This window comes from Bufo bufo, chromosome 9 (assembly GCF_905171765.1).
Source record: "Bufo bufo chromosome 9, aBufBuf1.1, whole genome shotgun sequence".
In the NCBI taxonomy this organism is placed as follows: Eukaryota; Metazoa; Chordata; class Amphibia; order Anura; family Bufonidae; genus Bufo; species Bufo bufo.
In genome coordinates, this window is record NC_053397.1 from 186,122,961 (window position 1) to 186,149,496 (window position 26,536).

The 26,536-nt window shown below is 44.4% G+C and overlaps 1 protein-coding gene and 1 long non-coding RNA gene across 2 annotated transcripts in view; one reads left to right on the forward strand and one right to left on the reverse strand.

The window, feature by feature from the left end:
* ACBD6 (acyl-CoA binding domain containing 6) overlaps nt 1-26,536 on the reverse strand; it is a 98,945-nt gene that overhangs the window by 65,141 nt on the left and 7,268 nt on the right. Inside the window, exons 2-3 of the mRNA XM_040408229.1 lie at nt 13,916-13,980; nt 8,278-8,374 (exon numbers count right to left, since the gene is read on the reverse strand). Of these exons, the coding sequence (XP_040264163.1) occupies nt 8,278-8,374; nt 13,916-13,980 (162 nt within the window). The remainder of the gene's footprint in view (nt 1-8,277; nt 8,375-13,915; nt 13,981-26,536) is intronic.
* LOC120979459 lies at nt 12,990-25,592 on the forward strand. The gene is made up of 3 exons (XR_005774290.1): nt 12,990-13,000; nt 18,552-18,557; nt 25,459-25,592. It is a non-coding gene; the product is annotated as an uncharacterized LOC120979459 (long non-coding RNA).

Sequence of the window (26,536 nt, forward strand, 5' to 3'; positions counted from 1 at the left end):
AGATGACAGGAGGGCGAGGGCTTGTGTGCTGGGGAGAAACAAACGGGCACAGAGGCGGCTGCCGGGGTCGGCCTGCTGGAATGAGACAGCCCATTTACCCTCTCAGGTTTTAACTCGTCCCATAGGGAAGGAGGGAAATGATGTGCACAGACCCGAGATGGGCAGTTAACAAAACACACAGAGACAACTAACTCCCACTGCAACCATAACACATTAATTCACAAAATGCTCCCTTGGGCACCAAGAGTGAAGTATCCGCTTCAGAAGAGGAGGGGGCCGAGCGCAGGCAGATGGCTCAATGTCTTGCGGGATCATTTTCCAGATTAAAGAGCAGCGTGCTCACAGCGATGTCAGGCAGTGTCACCTCCTCGCCGCTCTCACAACTGGCTGCAAAGTGAAACGGAGCTGACAAAAAACCAAGGCCAGGTAACAAGACCTGATAACCCCATCACCCCACACCCTCCCTCTGCTGCTGGGAGGATAAATCCTTGTTAGGCCTCTTGCACACAAACGTTGTATGCCCATGGCCGTAATGCGGCCCGCATACTGACACCGGCCCGTGTGCACTCCGCATCACGGATGCAAACCCTTGAATGGGTCCGCAATCACAGGGGTGGAGAACGGAAGCACGGAACAGAACCCCACGGAAGCACTACGGAGTGCTTCCATGGTGTTTATGTCTGTCCCTCCGCACCGCAAAAAAAAATAGAACTTATTATATTTTTTCGCGGTGCGGACAGATCACAGACCCATTCAAGTTGAATGGGTCTCGTCCGTCCCGGCCGCCGCACAGACATTGCCCAAGCATTGAGGACCGCGAATTGCGGTCCCCAATGCACGGAACGGACCCACAACAGCCATGTGCAAGAGGCCTTATACTACGGTATAGGTCAGCGCACACACGATTCTCAGAGTGGATTAAACAGCCGGAGGAAGCGGTCGCACCGCGAAACGGCCATCGCTGTTTACTGATACTCCATGTGAGTCTGCCCCTAAATGTAACTCTGCAATTACCAATAAAGAAGCGTGAACACGGATGGCGAGTGCGATACATCTTTTCAATCTTGCTTTCAATTGCATCTTGCTTAATCTTCGCACCCAGTTTTCTTGGATGGTCGGAGGAGGCCAGGGCTGTGTTCCTTGATATCTCAGGTGGGAGGACGGTGCCCTCAATAACCTCTCGTTATATCTTATACTACGGTGTATTTGGGAAATTGAGGATGTATCTATTCCATATCTAAATTATTATTATATAAATATATTATTTTATTATTATTATTTTTAGGAGAATCCAAAATTAGGACGGCGACAGCACTGGAAGTTTTCTCTAAAATGTCCACGGGCATAGCACATTTGCTCTACTCAAACTTTTTTTTTTTTTTTTTTAAATACTTAAAAGGGATCTGGCCTTGGAGCAGACAACCATGTGGGGTCCTCCTATAATACAATACACTGCTCAAAAAAATAAAGGGAACACAAAAATAACACATCCTAGATCTGAGTTAATTAAATATTCTTCTGAAATACTTTGTTCTTTACATAGTTGAATGTGCCGACAACAAAATCACACAAAAATAAAAAAATGGAAATCAAATTTTTCAACCCATGGAGGTCTGGATTTGGAGTCACACTCAAAATTAAAGTGGAAAAACACACTACAGGCTGATCCAACTTTGATGTAATGTCCTTAAAACAAGTCAAAATGAGTCTCAGTAGTGTGTGTGGCCTCCACGTGCCTGTATGACCTCCCTACAACGCCTGTGCATGCTCCTGATGAGGTCGCGGACGGTCTCCTGAGGGATCTCCTCCCAGACCTGGACTAAAGCATCTGCCAACTCCTGGACAGTCTGTGGTGCAACGTGACGTTGGTGGATAGAGCGAGACATGATGTCCCAGATGTGCTCAATTGGATTCAGGTCTGGGGAACGGGCGGGCCAGTCCATAGCATCAATGCCTTCGTCTTGCAGGAACTGCTGACACACTCCAGCCACATGAGGTCTAGCATTGTCTTGCATTAGGAGGAACCCAGGGCCAACCGCACCAGCACATGGTCTCACAAGGGGTCTGAGGATCTCATCTCGGTACCTAATGGCAGTCAGGGTACCTCTGGCGAGCACATGGGGGGCTGTGCAGCCCTCCAAAGAAATGCCACCCCATACCATTACTGACCCGATGCCAAACCGGTCATGCTGGGGGATGTTGCAGGCAGCAGAACGTTCTCCACGGCGTCTCAAGACTCTGTCACGTCTGTCACATGTGCTCAGTGTGAACCTGCTTTCATCTGTGAAGAGCACAGGATGCCAGTGGCGAATTTGCCAATCTTGGTGTTCTCAGGCAAATGCCAAACGTCCGGCATGGACCTGTGGACGTCGGGCCCTCATATCACCCTCATGGAGTCTGTTTCTGACCGTTTGAGCAGACACATGCACATTTGTGGCCTGCTGGAGGTCATTTTGCAGGGCTCTGGCAGTGCTCCTCCTGTTCCTCCTTGCACAAAGGCGGAGGTAGCGGTCATGCTGCTGGGTTGTTGCCCTCCTACGGCCTCCGCCACGTCTCCTGATGTACTGGCCTGTCTCCTGGTAGTGCCTCCATGCTCTGGACACTACGCTGACAGACACAGCAAACCTTCTTGCCACAGCTTGCATTGATGTGCCATCCTGGATAAGCTGCACTACCTGAGCCACTTGTGTGGGTTGTAGACTCCGTCTCATGCTACCACTAGAGTGAAAGCACCGCCAGCATTCAAAAGTGACCAAAATATCAGCCAGGAAGCATAGGAACTGAGAAGTGGTCTGTGGTCAACCATTGGGGGGTGTCTTGCTAATTGCCTATAATTTCCACCTGTTGTCTATCCCATTTGCACAACAGCATGTGAAATTGATTGTCACTCAGTGTTGCTTCCTAAGTGGACAGTTTGATTTCACAGAAGTGTGATTGACTTGGAGTTACATTGTGTTGTTTAAGTGTTCCCTTTATTTTTTTGAGCAGTGTATTATATATAAAATGAAAAAAAATAAAAAATAAAAAGACACTGATCTGGAGATAGGTGCAACTCTGGGACCCACTCCTATCAGACACTGATGTCATATCCTAGTGATATGCCATCAATGTCCCAGATGGGCCAACCACTTTAAAAAGGACCATCATTTTGTATTGATCCATCTATCTAAAGTAAACAACTAATAAAGCAACTCCTAGTCTTACTTAAAATCTATCTTTGTGTCTGCAGCTCTCAGGCAGACCGATGCGACGTCATATTTACAGGCTACAACTGCAACCTGTTTTATAAATATACAGCACATTCGGCTAACCATCCTCCTAGTGGATCACTTTCACCACGACAGGTGCAGATTTAACGTTTTTTGGTGGCCAAACAATAACCCCAATAAATATAACCCAGAGTCGCACCCCGCCAGAAGCGGATTTCTAGCAGCGATGACTACCTGGCTCTGGGGATTTTTTCCAGTCCTGTTACTGTGTGTAAACGTGTACTTCATCAAATCTCTCATTTCTGGCCCTGCTCCTATCCTCTGACGTCACTACGTGTTCTCCTCCTCTACAGAAGGTTAATCAGTGATTGCATGTAATGACTTTTTAATCAGTTTGACGATCCAGCCATAGATTAATCCTCTGTTCTGGCTGAAGCAAGAGATCTAATGTTAATCTATAGAAAGCTGTATGGTGGCTATATGGACATCAATATGGATGCACACCACAGACTGGCTTGTCTGGATTTAGCTCCACACATGTCCATTCTGGGTCTATAATTTGTCCGAAAGCTATGGCACTGTGTGCATCATCTGCACTGTATCCTACACTGCGGATTACAATAAAGTATAGACGTATAATATGGCGGTTGCATCGGGTCCTCTGTATCTGATCAGTGGGGGTCAGACAACCGGGACCTTCGATGAGAAGGCAGTAGCGCCACGGCCTTCTCTCAGCTTCCCCTAGGCGCAGCTCAGCCCCATTATAGTGAATAGGTCTGATCTGCGATACCAAGCACAGCCGCTATACAACGTACTGCACTGTGCTTGGCGAGTAGAGAGAAAACCACAGCGCTACTGTGAGCGCTGGTGCCTTCTCAAACAGCTGACCGCCAAGAGTCCCAGTTGTTGGACTCCCACTGATTAGGTACTTGTTACCCATCTAGAGGATAGGTCATCAGTAGTAAGGTCTTGGAAAACCCTTTTTAATTTTATGCTGAGATTACTGATACATGGTCACTGTAAACTGCGGACCTTCCAAACATGAAAGCAATGCTCTAACATAGGGCAAATTTACTTATCCTATAGATGGCTGCCTAGATCTGCACCCAGTTTATTACAGGGGTTAAGGATGGATGATAAATCTGGTGCGGGTATAGACACAATCGCACATTCGTGAGAACATGGTCGGTGGTTCGTCCGGGAAGGATCTACATTTTGCCCGGTGTCTTTTTTGCCATCCGTGAGTCATCCACATCGCATGGACGAGGATACGTTGAAAATTTATTTCCAAAGCATCGCCTAGCAATGATCCATGAAACATGGACGAAACACGGATGCCATCAGGGTGGTGAACATGTTTTTCAAGAACCATAGGCAGCGGGTAAAGGGTGGGTGGGAAGAAATATGCAAGTTGTATATATACTGTTTTTAGTGTAAAACAAAATTAATTGGATTGTTGAAGACTATGTAAGAATTTTATAAAAACCAAAAAAAAAAAAAAACATAGAATATCGCCAGCCCGATGGGTCCATAAACGTGGACATAAATAGGGCATGCGTCCGTAGTATAAAATCACGGATGTGTGAACAAACACATTAAAATCCTTGAAGAACACAGACAGCACGCGTCTGAATAAGGCCTAACTATGCCAACTAATGGCTGGCTTAGTTTGAGACAGAATTTTACACCAGAATTGTGGCACAAAACGTTGCATCTCAGGTTGCGCCCCCTTTCTCATTAAGTAACCCCTCATTGCAGACTAGTCGAGGGAACACTCAAAACCTAAAAGGTGTCAACCTACGCCACTTTTTAACTCCATTTACTCCAAAATCTTGACCGTATCATCTGCCAACTCTCAACATTTTCTGGTAGTAACTAGCTCTGTCATCAGATGCTGAGAAGCGAACTGTAAAACCGTTTGATTTACGGAACTGGAGTTTCACTACAAGGAAGATATTGATCACCTATCAATGTATGATCGTTGGGGGGGCCCCCATTGATTGGTATAATTAAACGGCCCTGCTTAAACAGGACTGATCTGCAATACCAGGCACAGCCGCTGTGCCTGTGAACACAATGAAGCACCGCAGCTGGTGCATCGCAACCCCTTCACCCTACTGACTGGCGAGAGACCTGCAGGTTTCATCCCACCAATAGATACCAGACTGTTGAGTCTAAAAATCTGATCTGAAATATATTTGTTGGCATCTTGGAACGACGACAAAAATGTAAAAATCTAATCCCAAAACATAAAAACAAAACTCTAGCAGAAGAGAGGATATTTAAGAAGAAAAAAAAAAAGAAAAAAAAAAAAAAAGATTCTACTGCCCCCTACAGGTTATTTGTCTCAACAACATGTTTGGGGAATACTTACATAGGCAGTAATTTCTGCATTACAGCACAAAGTGAAGTGACAATTGTCGCACTATACAGACACATGTGAAGCACTTCACAAGAGGTGCTCATATCACAAAAAACATATTTGCTGTGTACCCCAAGATATACATGCCCTGCGGGATCTGCACATTTTCAATTTTGTCTGGTGTAAGAGCAACATCTAGTGGATACAAGTGGAACTGCAGTTACAGAAATAATTACAGATCTAAGAGCAGGATTACTGGGAAAGCCACCGACTGTACAGACTGAGAGGATAACACAGCCGGACACGTTCCAATCCACTTTACTCAGGCACAAGGCTTTCCTTAAGATAACAAAAGGCCAGGAGGGCCTGAAATCTTTCTGTACTGAGCACTCTGTAAATCGGGAATTTTTGTTTTACTGCATGTGGATGATACACAGATTATTCTATAATGCTTTCAGATGAGGAGGGTTGAACACTGCCTAGGACTGTCGTGATGGCTCCTCATGGTCATACATCGCACATACTCAGCGATTTTAAGGTGTTTGTTTTTGGTATTTGGCTTTCCACTGACCATGAAAAAGCACAGAGACACGCACTACTTTGGTCTGTGATGAGGACCAAACACGTCCATTGAAGTCTATGGAAGTCCGTGAAATACCACTGACAACACGGGGGGCATCCATGTTCTGTCAGTGTCTCACAGATGATTGGCAGGAGATGCTCTGGTAATTAGCAGTGGAATACGGATGGCACACGGAGGGCAAAAAATGGACACATGGATTCTTCACAGATGAAACCCAGACGGATTTGCCATGGACATCAAACGGACACTGAAACGAGGCCTTATGATTACGTTTGTGAGGATTCTTGATGGCCACAAAGCGCTGAAGCATCTCCAGAGATTCTGGTCCTCACACACCAGGCCTGAATGTGACTGCGTGACTTTTTTTTGCCCTTTTTGAAAAGAACATTCGACTATGCTTTGCAATATAAGAAGACCCCACAAAAGACGTGAAAGGTGCAGTACAGTGTCAGTGGCAGACCTATAGGTGCATACATCTACGGTACACATTCAGCTTGCAAGTCAATCATAGGGGTATATTTACTGAGGTTTTAATACACTTCTAGGAAACTAAAAAAAAATTGCATATTATGACGACATATCTGCGTTACAATGTCACTTTTTCACGTCAACAATTTACCCCCAAAAAATTAAATAAAAAAAAAAAAAAAAGGTACGAAAGGTTGGCAGTGCTTAAAGGGGTTGTCTACAGCAAGTATGAGCGCTGTGTTCTCCTCACCGTCGACACTGCAGCAGTGCACAAGGGTAATTACATCTCCATTCATTCTGTTCCATTCATTTCAATGGGACAGCTCCCTCCTATTCAAGTGATTGGGAACCCATTGCAGTGCAATAGCGATGGAACAAGGTAGGTCTAATGTTGGGTTTCGCTCACACTGAATAAAAAGGCATTCATCAGGTTTCTGTGCAACAGGATGCCTGGTATATACCCCCCAAACTGCGCTGCAAAGGTGTTTATCCAGCAAAGAACACTGGGAGATTTCAGTTCTGAAGCCTGCAAAATGCAGCTCTGGACGATTAGAGAAAATTTAATCTGGGACCTGCACAAATTAATATAAAAAAAAAAATTATATATATATATATATATATATATATATATATATATATATATATATATATATATTTTTTTTTAAATTATAATCAAGAAAACGGGCTCCATTTTTAGGTCATGTAAAAAAAAAAAACTCATACATACACAAACACACGCGGACACAAAGGGGCACTACAGCCATGCTCCAGTTCCTCCCGGTATCAGGATATGCATTGGCAAGAAGACCAAGTTGTCCCACTGCTGTGGCCATCTATGACGCAAGGTATGCCACAAGATACCAGAAACCATATGACACATATAAGGCTACTTTTACACTCGCGTATTGTGCGGATCTGTCATGGACGGATCCGTTCAGATAATACAACCGCATGCATCCGTTCAGAATGGATCCGTTTGTATTATCTTTAACATAGCCAAAATTGATCCTTCTTGAACACCATTGAAAGTCAATGGGGACGGATCCTTGTTCCATATTGTGTCAGTGAAAACGGATCCGTCCCCCATTGACTTACATTGTGTGTCAGGACGGATCTGTTTGCCCCCGCATCGTCAGGCGGACACCAAAACGCTGCAAGCAGCGTTTTTTTTTTTAATCAAGTAATTTTTATTTTTAAAAAAAATTCAATTCGTACGGGTAGACATACATCAAATATATATTGACATAAACAAGTAAAGACCCTACTTGGGCACATTAATACACAAAGCACAAACTTAAGAGTGTAACCCCCCCCCCACCCTAACCTGCACAGCGACACAATGTCAGCTCATTTTCCTCCTCACAAGCAGCGTTTTGGTGTCCGCCTCCAGAGCGGAATGGAGGCTGAACGGAGGCAAACTGATGCATTCTGAGCGGATCCTTATCCATTCAGAATGCATTACGGCAAAACTGATCCGTTTTGGACCGCTTGTGAGAGCCCTGAACGGATCTCAGAAACGGAAAGCCAAAACGATGCATTATATCTGCCCCTCCTGGTTAAGGCCACACAGAAAGTAATCACAGACCGCATGCAGTCCCACAGCCGGAGGTTGTGTATTATAGAGGACAGTATCCCGATGACAATTATAATCCCACCTTTGGTTTCCAGTCTGGATCTAGCTTTTTCACAGTTTCAATGTAATCTCGCATGGCCTGTTGACAGCTGTAATCTCCTAAGGATTTCCATGTTTCCCTATGAGTAAAAAAAAATCAAAACCCACAATTAAAAAAATAAATAAATGGAAACCATAACCTACAAGCAAAGTATTAACTTAATTTTCAGCAAAATAAATAAATAAGCCACAGCTCTATTCCTGAACACACCCATTTACAGGAAGGCATATGTAGCCCTCCTGACTAATCACGTATACTGGGACCGACTGGAATCTTTACTTCTAATCCCTTATAAGAGTTTGTTCCAAGCAGAAAGAGCAGTGCAGCTGTAGAGCTGGCCATAGACATTATAAAAATGTTATAATGAAAATTATTTCGAGACAATCATCCAATGTGCAGAGGTCAAGGGAAAGAAGAAGGATTTTGTTCTTAAAGGCAATAATCTGCCATCAGAGGTGTCAGGCAGTGCCTTAAAGGGGTTGGCCCATATCACTAGGATATGCCACACCTCTATATTTAGAACGGAGCCCGCAAAGTGCAAGAGGGTGCACTGTGCATGTGCGGCTGCCCTCCACTCATTTCTATGTGACTGACGAAAATAGCCGAGCTCTGGCTAAGCTTTTTCTGTCTACCCCATAGAAGTGAATGGAGCGGTGGCCGCGCTTGCCATTCACTTCTATGGGACTTCCAGAAATAGCCAAGCAAGCCGTTCATTAATTTCAACGGGAGTGCCGAGAATAGCCGGAGGGTGGCTGCGCATGCGCAGAGCACCCTCCTGCACTTAACAGGCTCCATTCTAAGGATAGCTGTGGGTCTTAGAGGTGGGACTGGCACAGATCAGACACTGGGGGCATATCCTAGCAAAATGCCACCATGTCCAAGATGGGCCAACTTTAAGGTCCCTTTACATAGCTCAACTTAGCAGGCGACTGTCGGGAAGGATTTACATGCAGCGATCTCCTCCACAGTATGGAGAGGAGAGATTGCCGATGTTGTTGTTTGAATGCTGTACAGAGATCCGTCTCCGTACAGCAGTCAAATGTATGGGCTCCGGTGAGGGAAATAAGTCATCTCCGAAGTCGTGAGACTTTGGTGAATAACTTTAGACTTGATTTTAAAACTTGAATCCAAAAGTTGGCTTCGGTACGAAGGTACCAGCCGGTACCGAAGCAGACTTTGTATTCAAGTTTTAAAATGGTTTTCAAGCAATAGAATAGATAGCCAAAGTTATTTAAGAAGTCTTGTGCGACTTCGGAGATAACGATTTTCACCTCGGCGGAGCCCATACATTTGAATGTTGCACAGAGACTGATCTCTGGAAATCATTAAAACGAAGTTTAGACCGAAGCATCTTCAGATCTATGATCCAACGCTCGCTTGACTCAGCACTAGCTCCACAGGGGACTGAAAAGCTGGGGATCTGCATGCAGCATTTCACAGTACCAGCAATGTTAATAAGATTTAAAGAAATCTCATGCCAGTGCCGTGGAAAAAAAAAAAAATCTGCAGCGTAAATTGACAAGCAGTTCGTACGTTAAATCTGCAGCATGTCAATTTCCACAGCTGATTTTACCCTTAGCAATTCAAAGGGCGAAATCTGCAGCAAATCCACAATAAAGGCACATGTAACACATGCGGATAATTACCATGGATTTCTCCCTCTCCCTTCACACGAAAGGAATGCTAGGAAACACCGGTTTGCCAGAATTAATTTTTAAAAAAATTGGGGACGAATTCAAAATCAGTAGACTCGATTCGCTCATCTCTATACTGGAGGTATATAAACCCACCACTTCCTTCATGCAAATTACAAACCGGCTAGCACCATAGTATCATTTATAGAGTGCCCTTATAAGTGGTACTTCAATAGCATCAGGGAATATTGAGAACAATACAAAATTAATAACAAAACAAATTAAATAGAGCATGTGAATGGAAATGAATCTGGCTTTTTGGAAATTAATTAAATGGAAGCTATAATTCAGGGTGAATGAGCAATTCTCTTTTCAGATGGGCTTGTCATAATAAATTAACCTGACGGAATAGATTTTAAATATAAGCAGATGATTCAGAGCATGGACTTGTATAATGTGCCCTTTTCTAACATTAAAACTAGTTCTTCCTGATACAGACATATAACGTGTACAAGATGAGGGCTGAACAAGGCGGAGAACGGGAGCCAATGAGCCTAAACTTGGTACTGATAGGTGTCAACTCTTTGGATTTTTCTCTACCGATGTCTATAAGTTCCATGTCCATTTGTATGGCTAATCCAAAAATTAAGTACAACCGATAATACTGTGGGTGGCTGCACAAGACAAAGAAAAGTAATACTAGATTTTTTTTAATTAAAAAAGGTAAGTTCTCATCTAGACAACCTCAAGTCTGTGTGGAGCAACAGGACGAGCATGTGCCTTCATTCTCTATGGGACTGCCAAGCGATGTACCGTAACTAGGCTATCTCCAGTAGTCCCAAGGAGAATTAATGGCCCGGCAGCATGCATGCTCAACATCCTGCTCCATTCAGATGGGCCAACAGGACCTTTTGGATCGATGGGAGTCCCAGTGGTCATAACCTCAATAGTTAGATACCCATCCCTGATCCTGTAAATAAGGAATACCGTATTTTCACCCTACAAGACGCACTTAAGGTTTTAGAGGCGAACAAGAAGAAAAAGAAAAATTCTTCATTAGATTATAATGTTAATAAGACCCCAATAAGACCTAAGATCAGACCCCAATGTGAATGACTCCCAATAAGACCTCAGATAAGAGCCCCATTGCCTCTCATCAGCACCCATTTGAGCCCCCATGCCTCTCAGCAACCCCCCATATGAGCCCCCATGCCTCTCAGCAACCCCCCATGCCTCTCAGCAACCCCCCATATGAGCCCCCATGCCTCTCAGCAACCCCCCATATGAGCCCCCATGCCTCTCAGCAACCCCCCATATGAGCCCCCATGCCTCTCAGCAACCCCCCATATGAGTCCCCATGCCTCTCAGCAACCCCCCATATGAGCCCCCATGCCACAGAGAACTTAAAATAAATTAAAAAAAAACTTACATCCCCTGCTCCAGCCGCCGCTCCTCACCCACAGTGCAATCCTCTTCATCCTGCTGTCGGCTGTGCTGTGATCTGACGTGCACAGCATAAGGTCACAGAGCGCCCTCACACAGCACAGTCGACAGCCGAGGACAAGGAAGCGGCGAGTATAGAACCTTTACCGCTTCCTGGTCTTCCGGTACTAATGAGAGCTTCCATAATGGAAGCGATCATTAGTATTCACCCCCATAAGACGCAGGGACAAATTTTCCCCCACTTTTGGGGGGAAAACAAATGCATCTTATGGGGCGAAAAATATGGTAAGGCATACTCATTAGATGAATGCTTGCTGAATTTGCCGATTTTAGTGGGGTGGAGGTGTTGTGAAGGCTGATGTTGGGGGAATAAAGGGTTGACTCCACTGCCCTCTATAGTATATACGCATCTATACATAGGAGCTCTCCGCTTTGGCCCATAGAGCAAGTGCCAAATAGGGGACTCCCCACAATCACATCCAAATAGGACACAAGTAGTCCTATAGGGGCTGTCCAATCCTTTAGATAGGCCATCACTATCTGATCGAAGGGGGGTCCTTTCCTGCAGCTCAGCTGGTTTGCAGTCACTCTGGCGAGCGAACTACACAGCTCCGAGCGCTCTGCAATTGATATTTGATAAAAGAAGATGGCACTTTTGCCTCTTTTTATAAATGAAGAGGAGGTAGAAAGAGTAAGAAACCTAAAGTTTTGGAGATGGAATACTAACACGTCTCATTGGGTAAAGGCCCAGCAAAGGCGTTTCTTCCTGAGGTAATTTCAGCTGTTAGGTAATTTTTTATAGGCGTGTGATAGAGAGCATTCTGTCCTATTGAATCACAGTGTGGTATGGTAGTGCCAGGGGGGAGAATATCAGATATAACCAGGATAGTTAAGACTGCCCAGAGAACTGTGGGGGTTAAAGCGTCCACAGCTGGATACGGTATGTGATAACTGCTTTTACAAGACAACCAACAGTATACCACATTTTTCAAACTATAAGAAGCACCTAGGATTTGGAGGAGGAAAATAAGAAAGAAAAATTTCTTCAGACAAACCCCACTCCCCCCCCCCTGCACTGCCACCTATTGCTCCTTGGTCTTCTTACGGCCCACGCTGCACTGTGACCTGATGTTGCAGAGCGCCAGGCCACAATGCGTGTCTATGTGCACTACGCCTGGATACCATGCAGAGCGGGGCCAGGAAGAAGACCAGGGAGGGTGAGTAAAGCCAGTGCAGGGCTTCCCTCACCGCTGCTTGTGCCTCAAGCATGCTGATGACCACTTCTATTAGCCTTTTGACTAAGACGCACTGCCACTTCCCTCTAACTTTTAGGAGGAAAAAAAAGGGTGTCTTATAGTCCGAAAAATACGATAATTAAGGATCCAACTCATCCAGACAATAGGCTAAGAAATAGTTTCTTTTGTAGGGCTGTGTGTTTGTACAAATGCACTTTAATAACTGATTGATGCACTGTTTTCTTAAGTCTTCAGTTGAGGCTGTAGGTTATTGGGAATGAACTGGGGGGATGGAGGGATGTTTATAAGACATAGACTATTTTAAGTCTTGACCCACTTACGTGGGCTAGGATTGATGGGATTGAAAGTATGCACTTTGGTTCTGTATGGTATGTGAACATTATATATGGCTGTTTCATAATCCTGAAAGTTACTAAACAAAAATTTGTTGTAAATAATTACAATGACAATGAAGTCTTATCTTAAAATTACTTAGCTTTTCACCATACACAGAGACTGTAAATGGAAAGTATCCACGTCCCCTATAAAAACTAATCTTTAGTAAGTCAGAGTGCCAATAACAGTGAACCTTAAAGGGTTTGTCACCAGAATTAACCCTATTAAACTAGCCGACATTAGCGATGTGCTAATGTAAGCTGAACCTAACTAGTCTATTCCTACTTTTATCTATAACCCAGTTACTCCAGAAATAAAAACTTTTATAATATGCTAATTAGCCTCTAGGTGGAGGGGGGGCCTTGCCCCTGCTCCTAGAGTCTCTGTTCTCCCACCTCTGGCCACGCCCTTCTACACTTGATTGACAGGGCCAGGCAGCGTTAGTCTCCTACTGCCGGCCCTGTCTGCCGTGTAAATCTCACGCCTGCACAGCCCTGTTCAGTATTCAGCGCAGGCCGGCTGAGAGCTTCCTCACTGCGCCGAATACTGAACGGCGCAAGATTTCTCCAGCGCACAGGGCAGGCGGTTGGAGGTGAAGGCTGCCTAGCCCTGTCATTCTAGTGTAGCAGGGCGTGGCCAGAGGTGGGAGAACGGAGCCTCTAGGAGCAAGGGCAATGCCCCCCCTGCACCTAGATGCTAATTAGCATATTATAAAAGTTATATTTCTGGAGTAACTGGGGCATAGATAAAAGTAGGAATATGCTAGGTTCAGCTGACATTAGCACATCGCTAATGTCAGCTAGCTTAATGGGGTTAATTCTGGCGACAGAAACCCTTTAAGTGGTAGAAATAACGGAAAGAGAAAGCAGAAATGCAGGGTGAGCACATCTACAAAGACATTTATCATCTTACCATTTCTGTCTTCCTTCAAAATCAAAGAATCCTGGTTTCGACGTTGTGCATTTTCCAACCTTCACCTGTCAAGCACAAAACATATGGTCAGGTACAAACCAATATGAATAGAGTTAAAGGGATTTTCCGAGATTCTGATCAAGATAGATCATCAATATGAGAGCCTCCTCTCAGCTTACCAAGCGCAGTGCCATCCATTGGATAACGGCCGTGCTTGTTATTACAGCTCAGCCCTATTCACTTCAATGGGACTAAGCTTCACCTAAGCCATGTGACATCACTAGCCTATGAAGAGGACTCTGCTCATCGGAGCACCACAGCCTCTTCAAACAACTCATCAGTGGTGGTGTCATGAGTCGGACCCCCACTGACCAGATACTCATGACCTATCCTGAGGATGGGACATCAATATCAGAATCTTGAAAAAACACTTTAAACAGCTTATCTACTGCAGTACATTCATGAAAAGCTAAATAGTGGCACGTCAGCTTTTTACGTGGCAATTTCCTAAAAGGGTAAGAGATGGTAAAGGACTATCCTCACTGCTGTACTGGTAAGTAATGTCATCCAGCTTTCTATAGATCCTGAAGAAAGATTCTGCAGTAGTTTGCAGTGAAAACAAGGATGTGCAACATTTTATAGATCAATATATTCTCTTTTTTGTTACATCATATTTATAGGGATACATTCGCACCAGGGCTGTGAAGTCGGAGTCAGTTTTGGGTACCTGGAGTTAGAGTCGGCAAAAATGAACCGACTCCGACTAAATTTAAATTATAATAAAAAATAAATAAATATATATATATATATAAATAAAAGACGTTTAAGTGTCCCAATTAGCAAAAAGTTATAATTAAAAGGGAATCTGTCACCTGCTTTTAGCATTTTAAAGAGGACCTTTCACTGATTATTACACTATGAACTAACTATACAGACATGGAGAGCAGCGCCCGGGGATCTCACTGCACTTACTATTATCCCCGGGCACCGCTCCGTTCTCCCGCTATGCCCTCCGGTATCTCCGTTCACTAAGTTATGGTAGGCGGAGTCTGCCCTCGTTCTGCTGGCCAATCGCATTGCAGAGCTCACAGCCTGGGAGAAAATAACCTCCCAGGCTGTGAGCTCTGCGCTGCGATTGGCCAGCGCTACAGCAGAACAAGGGCAGACTCCGCCTACCATAACTTAGTGACTGAAATCTCTTACGGAGATAACTTACGGAGCGAAGATATCGGAGGACATAGCGGGAGAACGCGCCCAGGGATAATAGTAAGTGCAGTGAGATCCCCGGGCGCCGCTCTACATGTCTGTATAGTTAGTTCACATTGTCATAAAATCGGTGAAAGGTCCTCTTTAAGCTTTCAACATTGCCATGTTCAATAAAGTACCTTATTTACTGCAGTGGTCTTCTTACTTTATTTTGTCTTGTCATTTTAATAAAAAATATATTTTTCTGATATGCTAATGAAGCTCAGTACCACCTGCAGCCTGCACGATCGTCAAGCGCCTGAGGCAACTGCGCTCAGATTACGTCACTGGGCTCGGCGCATGCCCAGTGAGACTTTTGAGGCTGTTGCCCTCAGGAGCTTGATGATCGTGCAGGCGGTACTGCGCCTGCGCGAGATTTCTGGCGGCCAACAGGAAGAACGGGGCATTTTTTGAAGGTAGAAGATGACATGGCGAGGGGGCGGAACCGTTTGCCGGGGCTGTGGGAGGTTATTTCAGGATCAGGAGGTGTTCTTGGGCTGGGCACTGCAGGGGGGAGTCACTGGGCTCCAGAGAGGGGGAAAAAAAAACACCCCTCTGGGCACCTTGGAGCTTCCTTAGCATATCAGAAAAAGAGCTTTTTTTTATCAAAATGACAAAACGAAATAAAGTAAGAAGACGACTGCAGGAAATAAGGTACTTTATTGAACATGGCAATGTTGAAAGCTTAAAATGCTAAAAGCAGGTGACAGATTCCCTTTAATTACTTCTCTACTGTAAGAATAAAGGCCAATGCATGCAGTGCATCACGTTACCGCAAAACGAACACGTTAAGTGACCGTGAAGAAGCATGCTTTTCATATGCTTCACTATATGGCACGCAACGCACAGTTAAGGAGCGGCAATACTTATACTTTCCATTGTGTTGTGTTCCGCTGTTACAGGGAACCTCGCCTCTCACTGATAACTGATTAAGTAAATATGTTTTTTGCAGGACTATAGACACTTGTATAAGTGAAGGGAATGGACAGTGAATAGCTCAAGACTGAAGCTGTAAATCATTTGAAAAACTGCTGTCATTCAGCTAAGGATATAAAAACTTGTAAACTCAGATTGTTAGCTTAAACTTTAAACATGACTATGGGATTCTACTAGGGAAATCATGTTTTAGAATAAATGCCCCTTCCTGGATTCTCCCACTGCTCTAACTTCAGAAGATCAGCAGCTTCTGCCCAACTACCTCTCTCTGCTACAAGAGCTTGGAAGAACTTGGTGGAACAGCTGTATGTTGCCTTTCTTTCCTTCAAGGAATGTATAAAATAAATTTGCATATTAAATACACAGAGGAGTCTGAGAGTGAGTCGGAAATACCAAAAACTGAGGAGTTGGAGCATTTATCTACCGACTCCACAGCCCTGATTCGCACATGAAAGATTTGTTCCAGAAATTTCTTTAACGGTCTCGTTTAAACTTGCAGAAATCAAGGTGCTTTTTTTTTTTTAACACACTTACATAACCGCTGATATATTCCGCAGCGCTTTACAGCCATTAACTGCACTCGCTGTCCCCAATGAGGCTCACAATCTCAGTTTCCTATCCGTATGTCTTTGGAGTGTGGGAGGAAACTGGAGAACCCAGAGGAAACCCACGTAAACACGGGGAGAATATAAGCAGGTTGAAGATGAAATGATCTCCAAAAGGCATAAAGTTGAAAATGTAACACTCTAGGCTAAATGCACACGATCAGGATTGAGTGCAGAAAAACCGCACCGTAGGTCATGTACTTTGTATTCTATGAGAATTTGAAATTCTCATGCACACAATGCAAATTTGCTCTGTGCGAATTTTAACCTACGGTGCAGTTTTTAAAATCTGGAGCATTTCAATTTTTTTTATTTTTCCGGTCAGAATTTTCTCCATTCACTTCAATGGGGACAGGAAAATCCGCACCAGTTGATGTGGTTTAACCGCACGGTTTTCCCTGCGAACACCTGCAGATTTTTCACACATAAACGTGTGCATTTACCCATTTTAAGAAATATCAGTGTACCGTTTTGGTTTTGTACAATTTAACCAAGACCTCAGACCTTAAATAGCCTGTTAAGGTGGATTTAAATGGGCCGACTGAGTGGGAGCTTGTTGGGAAGGAAGCGTTCCTTCCTGACAGTCGCCTACTCGTTCAGTGAAGGAGACCACGCATTTACATGCAGCGCTTTCCTTCACTGTATGAGCACGGGGGATAGCTGTTGCGATTCCTTGTCCTCATACAGAATCATGGCTTCTGAGCAGCAGATCGCTGCTTGGGTGCAATTACACCTGCTCACCGCTGCAGATGCAACGGCTAGAAGGTAAACAGTGAAGAGGAGGCAGCTCTGGCACTGCGTGCACCTTCTCTTCAAAGAGCTGATCGGCAGGGGTGCCGGGTGTCGGACCCCCGCCGATCTGATTTTGATGACCTATCCTGAGGATAGGTAATAAATAAATAAATATAACTTGGACAACCCCTTTAAGGCTTGTTTACAATCATTATTAGGAAAGGCCAGGTGATGCAAATTTGAAAACTTCATAAAACACCCAGACTCCTCTAAACTTGTCCCAAAAAACAGTAGCAATGAGTTCTGCTAAGCCCCCCAAAGCAAGTGAAGGCTACAAGTAGATAGCAAAGCCTTTTCAGGTTGCCATTAACAGGAACAGTGGAGGTCAAGAGAAGGTCTTGCAGACCAAAACATCTTCAAACACAACTGCTCGTAGGATTGCTGGAAAGGCAAATCAGAACCCCTGCTTGACTACAAAAGACCTTCAGGAAGATTTAGCAGACTCTGGAGCTGTGTTACATTGTTCTACTGTTCAGAGACACCTGCACAAATATGGCCTTCATGGAAGAGTCATCAGAAGAAAACCTCTCCTGCGTCTTTACCACAAAATTCAATGTCAGTAGTTTGCAAAAGAACATCTAAACAAGACTGATGTATTTTGGAAATAAAGTCCTGTGGACCGCTGAGGTTAAAATAAAACTGGCCACAATGAGCAAAGGTATATTTGGAGAAAAAAGGACAAAGAATACCTCTCCAACCATTAAGCATGGGGGTGGATCAATCATGATTTGGGGTTGTGTTGCAGCCAATGGCACGGGGAACATTTCACAGGTAGAGGGAAGAATGGATTCAATGAAATTCTAGCAAATTCTGAAAGCAAAACATAACACCAACTGTAAAAGAGTTGAGATTAAAAAGAGGATGGCTTCTACAAATGGATAATGATCCTAAACAACACCTCAAAATATAGGCTACTTCAAACTGTGCAAGTTTAAGGGTCCTCACTGTCCCCTGATCTGAACATCAATGAAAATCTGTGGCTAGACCTCAAAAGAGCAGCGCATGCAAGATGGCCCAGGAATCTCACAGAATTGGAAGTCTTTTGCAAGGAAGGATAGAAGAAAGTCCTTCAAACAAGAATTGAAAGACTCCTGGCTGGCTTTAAAAAAAGTGTTAACAAGTTGTGATACTTTCCAAGTGTGGTACTAGGTACTAACCATGCAGGGTGCCCAAACTTTTCTTTGGGCCCTTTTTTCTTATTATTTTGAAAATGTAAAAGATGAAGGTAAGAAAAATATATTTTTCTTAAAAAACAAAAAGAACATGTCATCTTTAACTTTATACCTTTTAGAGATCATTTCATCCTCAACTATCATAACTGTTCACAGTAACAGTAATTTTGACCAGCGGTGCCCAAATTTTTGCATGCATATATAGTAGACTAGCAGAGGGACCTGGCTTTGCATGGGTATATTTCATCTATTTGATTTAATGTTTGTGTGTGTCGTTAAAAGATATCAACCATATCCCCTATAACAGTGACATCTACAGTACGCCGCCCCCTTAACAGGGACCTACACGGCCCCCCCCCCACCTCTTAACACTGACCCGCCTCTTTAAAATGGGACCTCCACAGCAGTCCACCCCCTTGACAGTGACCTCTACAGCACCCACCCCTTAACACTGACCATAAGTTACAGTCCCCTTAACTGTGACCTCCACCATTCCCCTGCCTCCTTAACAGAGACCTCCATAGCGACTGCCCCTTTAACAGTGACCTCAAAGTACCCCGCTGCTCCTTTAATAGTGGCCTCACAGTACCCCGCTGCCTCCACAGTCTCCTCCTCCCTTAACAGTGACCTCCACAGCGGCCGCCCCTTTATTAGTGACCTCCACAGTACCCTGTCTTGTTAACAGTGATTTCCACAATAACCCTCCCCCTTAACAGTGACCTCCACAGCGGCTGCCCCTTCATTAGAGACCTTTACAGTACCCTATCTCCTTAACAGTGATTCCCAAAACACCCTGCCCCTCAACAGTGGCCTCTACAGCAATCTCCCCTTAACACTGACCTCCATAGTGGACCGTCCACTTAACTGACCGCCACAGCAGCCTTCCCCCTTAACTGTGACCTCCACAGCACTCTGCTCCCTTAACAGTGTCATCCACAGCACCCTGCCCCTTTAAAGTGGACCTACAGCGGTGAAGAAAAATGGCTGGGTTGTTATGGAAACCTGGTGTAAAACAGTGTCTATGTGGAGACTAAGGACCTGCAAACTTCTATTGGCTGATAAAAGGTCATGTGACCATGTGTATGGCAGTTGGGATATGAGGAGAAAGACCTGCAGGGTTCTATTGGCTAATGAAGGTCATGTGATGGTGCCATATTTGCATTGTTTGGGAATATCTCATGCTAGAGAGCCGAGACCCAGTCTAAAACCTTCCCGGACACCTGATGTACCTGTGTGCCAAATTTCGTGATTGTAAATGCAACGGTGCACATTCTTTTAGCAGACATACATACACACACTCAGCTTTATATATTAGATAGCTCGTCCAACGGTGGCGACTGTAATAGTGTCCACATCCCCCTACACATTCCTGTACATCACTTCGATGTGGGCGCTGAATGCAGCAGGAGTGGCCGGCCACAGGTTTTTGAAGCAGGAGCAGGTGCCAAACGCAGAGGTTAGCATAGAGGGAGCCGCTCTCCGATACACTACAATGTGTAGGGCACAACGGCGGGAGCTTGGATGAGACGGCTTCCTTCTCCTCCCCCAGTATCGCCCACATCATGATGTAGATTCCAGCACCGCGCTTCGATATGTGTGCGCTGACTGAGTGTAGCAGAAGCCACTCTCCGGTTTTTTTTAGAAGGGGGGGGGGGGGGGGGGAGAAGCTACATTTTTTCTCATCTCAAAAAAAAACAAAACTGATTACAGACGGAAATGGCTCAAATAGACTGCAAACTGAACAGGATCAGTTTTTTTAAATAACTTATTTTTTTTTCTTAGTTTTTCTGTTCTACTGATGGATCAGAAGAAAGGAAAAATAACAGTGATGTAAACTATCCCTAAGGGCTCATGCACGCAAACGTATTTTCTTTCCGTGTCCGTGGCCCGTATGCGGAACCATTCACTTCAACGGGTCCACAAAAAAAACTGAAGTTACTCCGTTTGCATTCCATTTCTGTATGGCCATTCGGCAAAAAAATAGAACATGTCCTATTATTGTCCGCATTACGGAAAAGGATAGGACTGTTCTATGAAGGGCCAGCTGTTCCGCTCCGCAAAATACGGAATGCACACGGACGTCATCAGTATTTTTTGCGGAAACGTTCGTGTGCATGAGCCCTAAGTTTGCGTTCACACAGTTCTGACAGAAAGGATGGCACTGCATGCAAAAATTCCTGTGCGGTTACTGCAAACCAGGGTGGATAAAAAAATCTATTGTTATTTTTATATATTTTTTTTTTTAATCTAAAAATGCTTTTTGGAGGAAAATATATTACCTTCCAAAGGTTATTCCATCATGAAATAAAGATTAGGTTTTTTTAATTATGTAGAATAAGGCTGTACGTGGACTCCCATACTGTTGAATGGATTAGACAGTGGAAAAGGAATTAGGAAAACTAGAGGAATGGTCAAAAATCTGGCAACTGAAATATAATGTTGATAAGTGCAAGATAATGCACCTGGGGCGTAAAAACCCAAGGGCAGAATATAAAATCAGTGATACAGGCCTAACCTCAGTATCTGAGTAAAGGGATTTAGGGGTCATTATCTCAGAAGACTTAAAGGTAGGCAGACAATGTCCTAGAGCAGCAGGAAATGCTAGCAGAATGCTTGGGTGTATAGGGAGAGGCATTACTAGTAGAAAGAGGGAGGTGCTCATGCCGCTCTACAGAGACTAGTGAGACCTCATTTGGAGTATTGTGTGCAGTACTGGAGACCATGGGGGACATTTATCAAACTGGTGTAAAGTAGAACTGGCTTAGTTGCCCATAGCAACCAACCAGATTCCACCTTTGATTTTACAAAGGAGCAGTCCACAATGAAAGGTGGAATCTGATTGGTTGCCATGGGCAACTAAGCCAGTTCTACTTTACACCAGTTTGATAAATCTGCCGCCATATCTACAGAAGGATATTGATACTTTGGAGAGAGTTCAGAGAAGAGCTACTAAACTGGTACATGGATTGCAGGATAAAACTTACCAGGAAAGATTAAAGGACCTTAACATGTATAGCTAGGAAGAAAGACGAGACAGAGGGGATATGATAGAAACTGCTAAATACATAAAGGGAATCAACAAAGGTAAAAGAGGAGAGAATATTTAAGAGAAGAAAAACTGCTACAAGAGGACATAGTTTTAAATATTATAACATGAACAGAGTTGAGAAAAAGACCTTAATCCTAACTTCTACAAACCTATGAATACAGAATCAACCTAATCAAACTAATATGAAAAGTTGTTATTCTAAAAATCTTCATCTACTTGCATATTATAAGTTATACCAGCAAGAATTAGTCTTTATGTAGAAAACTATGATTTAAATCAAGCCTTACTGACTAGTGATTTAAATCAAATCCACCCTGCTGCAAACGGATCCAGACCCAGTCAACTTGAATGAGTCTATGATCCATCCGTACGGCAAAACAAATGAGAACATGTTCTATTTTTTTGCAGTATGGAAGCACGGAAAGAAACCCCAAGGAAACACTCTCTAGTGCTTCCGTGCCTCCGTTCCACACAGCACCTTCCGGACCCATTCAAATTTGTGGGCTTTACTATGGGCACGGCCTAAGTCATCAACATTTTATTCCAGGAAAACCCCTTTAATACATTTGGATTTCTATTAGTGGCATTTCAACTGTAATGTTTCACAAGTGGGAGTCCAACCAGTTCAATCCCAGTGACAATAAAAACAGAGTATGCAAGGTCCCACCAAACACATCCACAGTTGTGCTCTTCACTATACTGAATGTGATCCACTGTGCCCAGCTAACCCGTTTCCGTTTTCCAGCCAGACAAGGGGGGCACTGCGAGTGGCAACATGCGGCAAAAGTGTGGTGCAAAGTTAGACACAAGGAGTCTAGCCATGCACCAAATTTACCAGACAGTGTGACCCACTGAGATAAACTTGGCGCATCTGTAGACGAAGGTCTGCTATTTTGATGGAATCTGCACTGCTGGCCCAGAATGAAGCCTCTGACACCCATGTGAACACATCCTTCGTTAATCTACAGACTACAATCAGGGTGTTTGGTCCGCATCACAGACCAAGGTAGAGCACGTCTTCGTGATTTTTCTAAAAGCCACTGGAGGTGTGAACAAGCACATTAAAATCAATGGTTGCGTGTGCGGTCCGTAGAAAATGCAGATAGCACACATTCGTGAAAAATGGAAATGTGAACTAGGCCAGTAGGACTGGGTCCATGATGTCCTGGTTATACTGAAGGCTGAGCAATGTCCCCCCTCCCCTCAAATACCCATGCCATTAGCTACCATGCCTGGTCCCACCTGGTATTCGTGGAGGGAACGTTCACCAGCCTTATGTACGTCCAAGACATTAAGGAACCAGTTTTACTGCCTTTTGTGGCTCAGTTAGGAAAAAAAATAATAATAATCTGTCATGTTTCATCTGTGAAGATGTCTGCGTTTGGTCCAGGTCCATTTTTTGCCCTCCATGTTCCACAGCCACTGCTGTGCTGAAAATTAATTTCCAAAGCGTCTCCCATCAGTGGTCAGTGAAAAAAACTGACCAAACACGGACGCAGCACTGATGCCATGTGTGTTGTGTCCGTCTTTTTTCACGCACTCAGACTATAATGGTAGTGTTTGGTCTCCATCATGGACCAAAGTAGCACGTCTTCATGATTTTTCCAAAAGCCACTGATGTATGAACAGACACAATGAAATCAATGGGTACGTGTGTTGTCCACAGAAAATGAGGACTGCACACATTAGCGAAAAACTGAAATGTGAATGAGGCCCAACACCTGCCCACACAATTTGCTCTTTAAAGGGGTTGTCCCATGTCAGACATTGGGGGCATACAGGGAGTGCAGAATTATTAGGCAAGTTGTATTTTTGAGGATTAATATTATTATTGAACAACCATGTTCTCAATGAACCCAAAAAACTCATTAATATCAAAGCTGAATATTTTTGGAAGTAGTTTTTAGTTTTAGCTATTTTAGGGGGATATCTGTGTGTGCAGGTGACTATTACTGTGCATAATTATTAGGCAACTTAACAAAAAACAAATATATACCCATTTCAATTATTTATTTTTACCAGTGAAACCAATATAACATCTCAACATTCACAAATATACATTTCTGACATTCAAAAACAAAACAAAAACAAATCAGTGACCAATATAGCCACCTTTCTTTGCAAGGACACTCAAAAGCCTGCCATCCATGGATTCTGTCAGTGTTTTGATCTGTTCACCATCAACATTGCGTGCAGCAGCAACCACAGCCTCCCAGACACTGTTCAGAGAGGTGTACTGTTTTCCCTCCTTGTAAATCTCACATTTGATGATGGACCACAGGTTCTCAATGGGGTTCAGATCAGGTGAACAAGGAGGCCATGTCATTAGATTTTCTTCTTTTATACCCTTTCTTGCCAGCCACGCTGTGGAGTACTTGGACGCGTGTGATGGAGCATTGTCCTGCATGAAAATCATGTTTTTCTTGAAGGATGCAGACTTCTTCCTGTACCACTGCTTGAAGAAGGCGTCTTCCAGAAACTGGCAGTAGGACTGGGAGTTGAGCTTGACTCCATCCTCAACCCGAAAAGGCCCCACAAGCTCATCTTTGATGATACCAGCCCAAACCAGTACTCCACCCCCACCTTGCTGGCGTCTGAGTCGGACTGGAGCTCTCTGCCCTTTACCAATCCAGCCACGGGCCCATCAAGACTCACTCTCATTTCATCAGTCCATAAAACCTTAGAAAAATCAGTCTTGAGATATTTCTTGGCCCAGTCTTGACGTTTCAGCTTGTGTGTCTTGTTCAGTGGTGGTCGTCTTTCAGCCTTTCTTACCTTGGCCATGTCTCTGAGTATTGCACACCTTGTGCTTTTGGGCACTCCAGTGATGTTGCAGCTCTGAAATATGGCCAAACTGGTGGCAAGTGGCATCTTGGCAGCTGCACGCTTGACTTTTCTCAGTTCATGGGCAGTTATTTTGCTCCTTGGTTTTTCCACACGCTTCTTGCGACCCTGTTGACTATTTTGAATGAAACGCTTGATTGTTCGATGATCACGCTTCAGAAGCTTTGCAATTTTAAGAGTGCTGCATCCCTCTGCAAGATATCTCACTATTTTTGACTTTTCTGAGCCTGTCAAGTCCTTCTTTTGACCCATTTTGCCAAAGGAAAGGAAGTTGCCTAATAATTATGCACACCTAATATAGGGTGTTGATATCATTAGACCACACCCCTTCTCATTACAGAGATGCACATCACCAAATATGCTTAATTGGTAGTAGGCTTTCGAGCCTATACAGCTTGGAGTAAGACAACATGCATAAAGAGGATGATGTGGTCAAAATACTCATTTGCTTAATAATTCTGTACAGGGTGTATTGCTAGGATATGCCCCCCGAATATCTAAAAGATGGGGGTCCCACATTGGGGATCCACAGCTATACTTGAAACGGAAGCGGCGAAGGCCCACAGGTCGCACCGCTCATGCCCGGCTGCCCTCTATTCATTCCTATAGGATTGCAGAAAATAGTCGCTAGCCGTCAGACCCATAGAAGTAAATGGAGCAGTGGCCGCGCTTGCTTGGTGGGCCTTCCATTCATGTCAATGGGACTTCTGAAAATAGCCAAGCAGCACTCCCAAAGAAATTAAAATAAGAGTGGCTGCACATGTGTGGTGCGCCCCCTGGGACTTTGCTGGCTCAGTTTTAAGTATAGGTGCGGTTCCAGAGGTGGGACCGGCACCCATCAAACATTGGTGATATGCCCCCAAAGTCTGAGATTGTACAAAACCTCATTAAAAAGGTAAGGATGCCCAACCTGCGGCCCTCCAGCTGTTGCAAAACTACAACTCCCAACACTGCCCGATATCTGTAGGCTGTCCAGTAATTCTGGGAATTGTAGTTTTGCAACAGCTGGAGGGCCGCAGGTTGGGCATCCCCGCTTTAAAAGGTATCTAGCAGCTCTCCCGACCCATCTGGGACTGGATGGGGTGACAGATCTCCCATACACAGCAGCCAACAACCACCCTGAAATATGGGTTAAAGATGAAAGAGCATAGAAGGACATACCACAGGAGGATAGCCAGCATCTGTATGGCCTCCTGTATCACAGCATGCCACCCACTATTAAGGTGACCTTGCCTCAACATACACCCTGCTGCAGAACCCAACATAAAGGGGGCACCAGCCTGGCTTTGATCATTGGCCAAGCACCACCAGCAGTTTATACTTTGTCAATCTCAGGTCACATTACATTTTGCAGGTGCTCTTTTCTCATTTCTGCTGGTGTATTACATCTGCCGACATTCACAAACTCGGAGGAGAGCGGAAAAGAAGAGGAGCACATTGCATGATCACAACAGAACTCCCCTCGGTGATGGATTACCACTACTGCTTCTAGGGGAGAATACTACAGTCATACGTGGCTGTATGCGGGCACCATACGGCAGGACATGGGGAGTGCTTACCGCTCTGTAGTGCACAGATACTCCACATGCTGCCGTACGAGCTCTGCCATGTGAGGCCGTCCCCTGATCCCAAGCTCCTGGACACCAGTCAGTCACGCACATTACATAAGAAAGCTTTAGAAAACTGGGCCACAGCCTTCTATAAACTCCAGGAATAGTAAAGTGCGGTCTGACATACCGCCACCTGCAGCGACAGCAGGAGCAGAAGTCTGAGGCTAGACCTAGAAGGTCACACTAGGCCGTGTAATCACTGGACATAAAATCGCTGTGTACCTGCTGTAGACTCGTGTGTAGCGGGTGATATTTCATAATCACACTGGGATTTCAGAGCAATCGCCAAGATACTTACTGTAAAAATCGCTTCTGAAATTGTTGCGATTTAGGCTACGGGGCGACACTGGTCGCGGCCAGGAACGCCA